Genomic DNA, 11,125 nt, shown 5'->3' on the forward strand with positions numbered 1-11,125 from the left:
AAAATGTCTTATTTTTTTTCAATAGATAAAAAAACCGGTTTTTGAGTAACCTGCATGCACCTAGACCCTAACTCATACCGACCCTCCAATATCCTTATTTATATATATATATATATATATATATATATATATATATATATATATATATATATATAGACCAAAATTTTCATTTTCTTACCGTTTCAACCCAAACTTCAATTATTTTTACTTATTTCGTTTCCTTTCTTTGTCATAATTTTATCCCAATGTTTAATTATGCTAATGAATTTGGTGCATTTAAAAAAAATCCTCAACTTTATTTTATAATTTTTGTTTTTATATTTTTTTAAAGCTTACTTTTTTTAATTCTTGTTGTACAGTTATAACTTTATATCTTTTTTTTATGAATTGGTCCACGCCTTTTTCTTATAAACTTTCCAATTTTATTTTTTTGTTTTATTAAAACTTAATAACTTTTATAATTTTTTATACAACTTTTTTTACATCTTTGCGTTTATGCATATATTGTTTGTTACATAAATTGTAAAATGATTAAATAGAATATGTTAATGTTATATTGCTTACAGATAACCCGGTAATGGAGAGCAAATCTAGGAGATATTTTATTTTTTATTTTTATCTAACGCGTACAACAAATGGATAAATAAAGGAGTTAACTAAACCATGGTTAAGTTAACTGTGGTTTAGGATAACACTTGTCAACTGAAATCACCTATATAAAGCTAACACTCGCCTCTGTGTCAGACATATCTTTCATCACCTCCATTTTCATCAATCCAATTTCCCACATTACGTAACACAAAATTGACGGTAATCTACGTCAATTCATCTCTTTCTTCTCTCCAATTTTCCGAACACCGTTGACTGGTCCGTTACATAAATATTGTTTTCGAATGATTTCAGTTCATGTTTATAGTGTGTTGTGTGATTTCGTTATGATGATAATCTGTGTATGTTTTTATTGTTGGATACAGAAATCGTGAAAATGGCGTCACAAGGGACGGAGAACGGGGAATTTAGCTTTCCAAGGACACCGACGAAAGGAAGGAATGGACTTCCGAAGATCCAAACACGTGGGGGAAAGAAGGAAGACGACCAGATCTGCCATGACGACAGTGCGCCGCCGGTAAAAGCTCAAACGATCGACGAGCTGCATTCGCTCCAGAAGAAGAGATCTGTTCCAAATACTCCGATTAAAGGCGAAACTCAGCCTGCTTTTAATGCTATTTCCGAAGAAGGACGCCAGAAACAACAGCTTGAATCCATTAGGTTTAATTTTTTCCTGCTTCACAGCGTCAATTACACTTGATCTATCTACAATTAATTTTGAAATACGCCGATAAAAACTGATCTGTACTACGACACATGAAAATCATATCGTTAATTTTTAATTATAGTGCGTCGTTGGCCTCATTGACGAGAGAAACCGGGCCGAAGGTGGTGAGGGGAGATCCGGATCGGAAAACTGAAACTCCGAGAGCTCAGGTGACTCACCAACACCGTCACGTTCACGCTCCTACCCTGAGTACCAGTGACAGTGCCCTCAAGTTCACTCATATCCTCTACAACCTATCCCCTGCTGGTATAACCCTGGTCTTTGTTTTTTCTCGTGTTTGACTATAAAACTTAATCTGTGATTGCTTATTTTGACCACATATGCTATTTGCATTCCTGATTGTTACACAGAGCTTTACGAGCAAGCCATAAAATACGAGAAAGGATCTTTCATAACCTCTAGCGGCGCTTTGGCTACGCTCTCTGGTGCGAAAACAGGGCGATCACCAAGGGACAAACGCGTTGTCAGAGACGAGACAACCGAAGACGAACTTTGGTGGGGAAAGTAAGTTAACTCGTCAATCAGCCAAACCTAACTCTAATTCCAACCTTGTTTGGGTTAATTTTTGTGCAACCAATTCGACTTTTAGTAATTTGATGATTCTGAAGCTTGAGTGTTTACTAAAAACCAGGGGGTCTCCAAATATTGAGATGGATGAACACACTTTCTTAGTCAACAGAGAAAGAGCGGTGGATTACTTGTGCTCCCTGGATAAGGTGATCCGATCATTTCTTTAATCTGAATATCTAATACTATTATGAACAAATACAATCGCCCTTTTTTTATAATCGCTAAAAAGTAAAAACAGTAATCGTGAAAAACGAAAAAGATATTGAATACTAGGAAGAAGGTGGTGAACTATTGCCAATTTAGAACATAAAGTGCTCCCAAACCTGTAATGAAAAGAAATCATAAATTGAATTGCTGTGTATTTATTTGGGTAAGAAAGACAACTTAAATCATTTAGTTGAAACTCAAATATCATAATTATTAAATAAATAAAAATAAACCCGCAACGAATGACCCACAAAAAGACCCGCTGAACATTATTATATGATGGATCATGGATACTTGTTGCTTTCATTATGTATTATTTAATATTTAATTTAACCCCAAAAGTCAATATTTATTAATCAATAGATCAGTTTAACAAATCTCGGGTATCTTCACGTGTTGCGTAATCTTTTCGAGAATATTTTATTAGTGTAATTAAAATAATCAAAGTCAGAATTAGCTTATTAACCGATTTAAGATTAAAAATACTAGTCGAGGTGATTCTATATATTTTTCAACAATCTATAATAATAAAAAAATCACGTGTAAATTAGTCTTCGACTATTGAAAAACTTATCTAATCCAACAACCCAACTGTAAATAAATGAAAATGACCATTATACCCTTAATTTGTCCTTTTCAGGTGTACGTAAACGACCAGTTTCTCAACTGGGATCCGGTTCATCGTATCAAAGTCCGTATTGTATCCGCAAGAGCCTATCATTCATTATTCATGCATAACATGTAAGTAGAATAAAAATATATATATATATATATACATATTAAAATTAAAATCACATGTTTGAAGGGTAATCCGGTAAATTCGCAGGTGCATCCGACCTACTGCGGAAGAGCTAGAGGAATTCGGTACTCCGGACTTTACAATATACAACGCGGGCATGTTCCCATGTAACCGTTACACCCACTACATGACGTCATCAACAAGCATAGATCTGAACCTTGGAAGAAGGGAAATGGTAATTCTTGGAACCCAATACGCTGGTGAGATGAAAAAAGGTCTTTTTGGTGTCATGCATTATCTCATGCCTAAACGCCAAATCCTTTCCCTTCATTCCGGTTGCAATATGGGGAAAGCTGGTGACGTAGCACTCTTCTTTGGATTATCAGGTATATAAATAATACATACTATAATATAATATTAATACCTCATCCATCATCCATTATTATTAAATAATTTAAATAAATTTAGGTACTGGAAAGACAACACTGTCTACGGATCACAACAGATATCTAATCGGAGATGATGAACATTGTTGGAGTGAAAATGGTGTCTCAAATATCGAAGGTGGTTGCTATGCAAAGTGCATTGATCTATCAAAGGATAAGGAACCCGATATCTTCAATGCCATCAAGTTCGGGACAGGTGTAATATCGTTATATTTCAAAAACCATAGCCATTTAATTTCTTATTATTAAATAAAAAAAAAATTAAATCTTATTCTTTTATGTTGCAGTTATGGAAAATGTTGTGTTTGATGAACATACCCGAGAAGTGGATTACTCAGACAAATCTGTAACAGGTAAAGACAAGTACGTTACTTAGCAGCTTAGAGGTTGTTAGAAGAACAGAATACTGATTATTAATATAAATTTGTAGAAAACACCCGGGCGGCGTATCCTATAGAATACATACCAAATGCTAAAATACCATGTGTGGGCCCACACCCGAAGAACGTGATCCTATTGGCTTGTGATGCGTTTGGTGTTCTGCCACCTGTCAGCAAGCTAAACTTGGCTCAAACTATGTACCATTTCATCAGCGGCTACACTGCTTTGGTAAGTCTCTTGTGTACATTATTATTATTTTTTTTTAACGAAAATTCAAACATTTTTTTTTTTTTTTTTTGAATAACAGGTGGCGGGAACAGAAGATGGGATAAAGGAGCCACAGGCAACATTTTCAGCATGTTTTGGTGCGGCTTTTATAATGCTTCACCCAACCAAGTACGCAGCCATGTTAGCTGAAAAGATGAAAAAACACGGTGCCACCGGGTGGCTTGTCAACACCGGCTGGTCAGGCGGCAGGTAACGGTAACAGTAACAATAACAGTAATAACAATAGTAGTCTTTTTTGTGCAAAATTTATTTCAAATGTCCTTTTTTTTTTTTATATAGTTATGGATCGGGAAAGCGTATAAAATTGGCGTACACTCGAAAAATCATCGACGCAATCCACTCGGGTAGCCTTTTGGAAGCGGAGTACACAAAGACCGAGATATTTGGACTTGAAATCCCAACTGCTATCGAAGGTGTTCCTTCCGAGATTCTTGATCCCGCAAATACAGTAAGTCATACGTCATATGTCATACTGTTACTGTTACTGCTACTCACATAACTCTCTGCAGTGTGAGAGTGATAATTTCAATGTGGATGAGGCTCCTTGTGAGCTATATCTAATTTACATATAGGACAGTATGGGCCGGTTTAGTGGTAGTTAGTGATAATTGAAGATTTTTTTTTTTATGGAAATGTTTATTTATTTATTTATTATTGTAGTGGCCGGACAAAAAGGCACATTTGGATGCACTAACGAAGCTGGGAGGGTTGTTCAAGAAGAATTTTGAGGTGTTTTTGGACTACAAGATTGGAACCGATAGTAATTTAGCTGGTGAAATTCTGGCGGCTGGTCCAAACTTCTGATTCCGGAACAAGGAAGAATAAGATATATGGGAATAAGGTATTCCTTTTTACCGAGGGGTGGAATCCGTGAATCCAAAGCCGAAGGAGTTGTACGTTGGTTTGTTTGGATTTGAGGATTTAATTTTATGCCTTGATTCAAGGATGTTGTGTATGTATAGACTAAATATATATGTTGTGTAAATTAGTTGTATAAGACTTCTTTCCAAGGGCCGGGAGGGATTTAGATGTGTTTTCAAGTGTTTGGGTTAATTATATGTTATGCAAATCCTAGGCTGTATTTCCTTATATTTATTTTATTTAATTGGTTTTTGTAATTGGTCTTATAAGCCTGGAGAGAGTGGTGTCACAAAAATTCACTCCTTCATTATTATGTAGGCGACACGTTATCCTTTACCACAAAAGTATGACTTCATACACAAGTGATTTAATAATGTAAACCATTCTTTATTTTTGAGGTGGTTGATGGTAAAAACTGCCTCATTAAATATATAGAGCATTAAATAATCCACGAACTGTTTTAAAAAACATCAAATAAATTTCCAAAGCTTTTGTTAAGGCAGTTAAAAACAAATAGCATCAAAAGAAGATTTTTTAATGTAAAAGCATCATCAAATAAGGATTTTTTTGATGCTCTTTTTATAAAAGAGCTTGATGCTATATTTTGAAAAACGAATTAAATGAAAACACTATGATTTTTTAGTGCTACTTCATGTAAAAGCATCATTAAATAAGGATTTTTTTATGCTCTTTTTAATAAAATAGCATTATTAAATCTTTATCTTTTGATGCTATATTTTGAAAAACACATCAAATGAAAACTAGTTATATCCTTCTTTTAGGGTTTTGTAAACACTAACATACTTCGAACTTTTAGAACAGAGAGATTCTCTGCAGCATTTATGAAACATAAACATAAATGCGTAAAAACTCAAAATACGTTCATGAATTGTTCTGCTATCTTCATTGAAGGTAATTTTAATTTTATTGTACTTTTGATTTTATTCCAAGTATTTATTTATTAAATGATTGTTTATTGATATTTTTTAAATTGATTTGTGTAGATTGTGAACATGTGAAAATTTACATAACTTGTTTGTTTAGAATCAATATATTTATCTTCTTTGAATGTTTATTTTAATTTTCAGATGAATCTTGATTATTGGATGTACAACACTTCACATTTTTCTCAATTTTATATAGAGGGTGTTCAAACTTTTATTAGGGTTGCCGAAGAAAATCGTTTAGAAAAAGGAAGTAGATCGATTTGTTGTCCTTGAAATGCTTGTAAAAACTTTAAAACGCTTAATTGTACTGAAGAAATAGAGTATCATTTGTTGCAAAATGGTTTTGTGCCTAATTACACTTGTTGGTCAAGACATGGAGAAACATTGCTTGATTGTAGTACATCCTCGAGCAATTTATTTATTAATAATAGTACATACAAAAAAGATTCATATGTTTTTGAATGTTGATGATGATCACCATTCAAATGACCCCAATGACAATTTCAATGAAATGTTCGATGACATGGAGGCTAATATGGGTAATGTTGAACAAGAAAAATTACATGGCCTATTTGAAGAAGCAGAAACACCGTTATACAGCGGTTGCAAATTTATGAAACTTGATGTTGTATTGAGGTTCATGAACTTAAAGTCAAAAAACGGATGGAGTGATAAAAGTTTCACAAGTCTATTAATGCTTTTGCATGACATTCTTCCGGAAGACAATGAATTACCCATTGCTACATACCAAGCAAAAAAGCTAATGTGTTCGATGAGATTGCAAGTTGAAAGAATACATGCATGTCCAAATAATTGTATGTTGTATAGAAAGGAGTTCAAGAATAAACATAATTGTGTTTTTTTGCGATGCATCGAGGTATAAACGGAAAAAAGATTTGGATGAAGTTGATGATGATGTGAGAAAAAATGGACCACCGGCTAACATGTTGTGGTATCTCCCTATTATACCGAGATTGAAAAGGTTATTTTCAAACGAAAAAGAAGCAAAGTTACTTTGTTGGCATTCAGAAGAACGTGAAACTGACAGAAAACTAAGACATGTTGAAGATTCACCTCAGTGGAGAAACATTGATAAGAAGTATCCTGAATTTGGAAAAGAGATGAGAAACATGCGGTTTGGGCTTAGTTCAGACGGGATCAATCCTTTTGGGAACATAAGCAGTCGTCACAGTATGTGGCCGGTTCTTTTATGCATTTACAATCTTACATCGTGGTTATGCATGAAACGGAAATACATTATGATGTCGGTGTTGATTCAGGGGTCGAGACAACCTGGTAACGATATTGATATGTATTTGTCTCCTTTGATTGATTACTTAAAAACTCTTTGGAGTTCGGGGGTAGACGTATATGATGCTTATAAGAAACAACACTTTCAATTGCGATACGGTAACTTGTCAGGATACAAAACAAAGGGTAAAAAGCTTGTCCAGTTTGTGAATATTATACAAGCTCGATATGGTTAAGAAATTGCAAAAAAACTGTATACATGGGACATCGAAGATTCCTTCCAAAGGGTCACCGTTTTAGGAAGAAAACTATTGAGTTTGACGAAAGTATTGAGATCAGAACGATGAGGAAACGATTTGATGCATTTTCACAAGTTGCAAGTATAAATGTTGTGTTAGGAAAAAGATTTCGTGTTGATAAAGATGCCCTTTGGAAAAAAAAAAAAGTCAATTTTTTTTAATTGCCTTACTGGAGACATTTGGATGTTAGACATTGTTTGGATGTTAGACATTGTCTAGATGTTATGCATATTGAAAAAAACGTATGTGAGAGCTTGATATGCTTATTATTAGGTATGATGCATAAAACTAGAGAGTTCAATATCCGAAAGGACATGGTCGAGATGGGGATACGTGAAGATCTTGCTCCCGAACAGAGTGCTAACCATGTTTATCTCCCAACTACTTGTTATACTACATCCAAAGAAGAAAAAATAAAGTTTTGTTAATGTTTAAATGATATTAAGGTTTCATCAACTTATTCTGCAAACATTAAAAGATTTGTGTCAATGAAAGACTGTAGATTGTTTGGAATGAAGTCTCATGATTGTCATGTTTTGATGACACATATGATTCCTATCGCAATTCGTGGAATTTTACAAGATGACGTCTGACATTCTATCACTAAGCTTTGCTTGTTTTTTAGTGGTCCTAAAACACATGAAATGTCTTACTCCATACATTAATGAACACATGGACATGTTGAAGTCGAAATACCCCGGCAAGGAACAAATGTGGTACATAAACAATTATAATAAAGAGTTTTCAAGGTGGCTGAAAAATAAGGTAGCAGAAACTAATGTTGATGAAACTGTGAAAAGATTGGGACATGGGCCAGATTGTAGATCTAAATCTTATGAAGGGTATGACATTAACGGGTATACCTTTTACACCAAAGATCAAGATCAAAAAAGTACAATGCAAAATAGTGGAGTTACAATGATAGCATCAACTACCGAATGCGACAGACGAAATCATGATACTTTGATAATAATAGCCAGAGATTCTTATTACGGTGTTATACAAAATATTTGGGAGTTGAACTATTTTGACTTCGTTATTCCCGTGTTCAAATGCAAGTGGGTGAATAACCGTACAGGTGTTCAAGTTGACAAAGATGGTTTTACACTCGTCGACCTTATAACTGATGGCTATGCATCTGAACCATTCGTTCTCGCAAAACATGTCACACAAGTTTTCTTTATCAAAGACTCGAGAAAACAAAAAGAGCACATCGTCTTACAAGGTAAACGACGTATTCTTGGTGTTGATAATGTCGTTGATGAGGAAGAATACGACCACTTTAATGATCTACCATCATTTTCGGTCGGTATTGAACCTGAGAATTACGATAATGTCGAACGCACAACATTCGTGCGATCTAACATTGAAGAGACATACGTTGATTAAGGGTGATGAATGGGGTTTTTCTTATGCATTTTTTATTATTGCAGTTACATTATTTTTGTATAAAATACTATCTATTGATAGAGTTATTACAATATTGTCCTTATCTTTTGATAATTACAATGTTTCTATATTACTACCCATTCATAGAATAATAATCTCGAACTAAATTAGAGTAGTTGTTTTAAGTAAATACAATGAATAACATTAAATATATACTTATGGTCTGCATTGGAGAACATTAAAATGTATCAAGAAGAGTGTAAAATTTTTACTTGTTCTGTTAATAAAATAGACAACTAAGAGTTTTACTCGTACTGTTAACAAAATAAACAAATACACTTTCAAAAAAAGGTAACATACGTATAACTTCAAAAACCGCCTCAACAAATCAAGAAACTGCCCTAAAATATATACAAAATAACTCTAAAAAATATTTATAACAACATCAAAAGATAAACAACATTAAAAAAAACAAAAAACATTAAAAAATCGTATAACCGCCTCAAAAGCACCAAAAGAATAGAAATAGCATCAAAAAATATAGTAACGCATCAAAAATTACCTCTATAAAAAATGCATCAAAAAATAGAAAAAAACATCAAAAGATTCAATAAATTATCAACCATTCGACCGAGAGGAAGACCATGATGGATAAAGAATAATAAACGTCTAAATTACCATTAAAAAAATAAAAAATGATTTTAATTCATTAAATAAATCAACTTACGTGCTCCTATTGAGTTTTATCAAATATTAATTACTAGCTCACATTAAATTTTAGGAGCTTGTGCCGTTTTTGTTTTATGTGAAAAATGATATGATTTTATATTTCTTACACCATTATAAAACATAAGCATCCATTTGGTTTCTGTTTGTTAAACTTTTGATCGTGGGTTACGAATACCTTGATATGTGTTTTTTATTTTTTTCACCTGTCTTTATAAGGCTTTCTTCCACTCTCTTCTATACACGTGGCAGAGGATTGTCTATTAATTTTACCGCATTGAAAAGTCATTTTTTCATTCGTTTTAATTGCTACCGCATTAAAAATCCCTTAATAGCATCAAAAGATAAATTAATAGTCCAGAAACCGCTTCCAAAAACCCTCCATAACCGCCACCAAATTCCACACAAATCGCATCATAAAACCTAAAACTGCCCCAAATCATCTATTTCCCTCTAAAATTTTCGTTTTAGCTTTCTAATATTTTCATTGCGCGCAAGCTCTTCTGTGGTCCATAGTCGAATTCGTAAACCATTCTTTCTGTAAAACATCCATAGTCGACCCTACATCAAACAACATTCACATCGCCACGCCGACCTCTATTCCGGCCGCCCCTGATGCCTAAATCACTCCACAAGCCTCGGTTTCAATACGTTGGCATTTTCGAGTTTCTTTGTTGAATAAGGTATATATATATATATATATATATATATATATATATATATATATATATATATCGATTGTTGTCCTTTTATACTTTAGAAATCTTTAAGAATATGAGAAGATGACGATGAATCTTTAGAATATATGATAAGATGAACACGTGACTGTCTTTACAGTATAGTATTGATTTTCTTTTTGTCAAAAAGCGCTATTACTTTACGTTATACTTAGGAATCTTTTGAATATCTTTAGAATATGAGAAGAGAGTATCAGGAATCTTTAGAATATCTTTAGAATATAAGAAGAAACTATCTGATGTCTTATTCTGTTTAATAAATGTAATATTTGGCCCACATATATGGGGTCTACCAATTTCATTGGATCTATAACTTTTATGTTGGATTATGTTTTTGTTGTCTTGTAATATACTATTGTATTGGAATATTGTATTGGAATATGGTTTTTGTTGCTCTAGTGTTTATCACGTTTTAGTGTTTATCATGGATAAAATTATTTTTAATTTGTATGATGTTGTTAGGTTATAAAAATGGACGAGGTATGACCAATAACAAGAAAAAGAGGTCAACACGGTATTGTTGCATTCAAGATAAATTATCGTCCTGAAGAGTATAATGGTAAGTTCAATGAGAATAATATCCCAAATGGTGGCATGTCAACCCAACTTATGTCTTGGTTTGGCATGAATGTTCAACAAAGGTTTCCAATAGATGAAGATCTGGATAAAGTTAAAGATAAATATTTTGATGATTTATGGTTGGATACCAAGGTATTATATTTTAATTTATTACAAATATGAATAATTTGTTAGTTAATTATTATGTTTAACATTTTTTGTTTTGAAATTGTAGAAGCAGTGGAATATCGAGTTTGGTGACATGAAAGATTATATGAAGAGGAGAGCAGTGAAAGTTGCATCAACTTTTAAATCAATGCTAGTTTCAAATTTTGTCAATAAATAATTAAATGCATGTGCTATATATACCTTTATACCTCGCGATGTATG

At 33.1% G+C, this 11,125-nt stretch overlaps 1 protein-coding gene across 2 annotated transcripts; it reads left to right on the forward strand.

The window, feature by feature from the left end:
* The first annotated feature begins 735 nt into the window (after nt 1-735).
* On the forward strand, nt 736-5,085 carry LOC145000138 (phosphoenolpyruvate carboxykinase (ATP) 1-like). 2 transcript variants are annotated; one of them, XM_078959305.1, is made up of 13 exons: nt 736-810; nt 975-1,269; nt 1,398-1,582; nt 1,687-1,840; nt 1,968-2,052; nt 2,754-2,854; nt 2,940-3,238; nt 3,321-3,494; nt 3,586-3,651; nt 3,729-3,907; nt 3,987-4,156; nt 4,247-4,415; nt 4,628-5,085. In XM_078959305.1, exons 2-13 carry the CDS (start codon nt 986-988, stop codon nt 4,769-4,771), a joined length of 2,010 nt encoding a protein of 669 aa, XP_078815431.1. In that variant the 5' UTR covers nt 736-810; nt 975-985; the 3' UTR covers nt 4,772-5,085. The 2 variants fall into 2 exon arrangements, with proteins under 2 accessions (XP_078815431.1, XP_078815429.1); XM_078959303.1 differs by having other exon boundaries at nt 753-867.
* Nucleotides 5,086-11,125: the final 6,040 nt, after the last annotated feature.

This window comes from Lactuca saligna, chromosome 6 (genome assembly GCF_052625555.1).
Source record: "Lactuca saligna cultivar CGN05327 chromosome 6, ASM5262555v1, whole genome shotgun sequence".
Classification (NCBI taxonomy): Eukaryota; Viridiplantae; Streptophyta; class Magnoliopsida; order Asterales; family Asteraceae; genus Lactuca; species Lactuca saligna.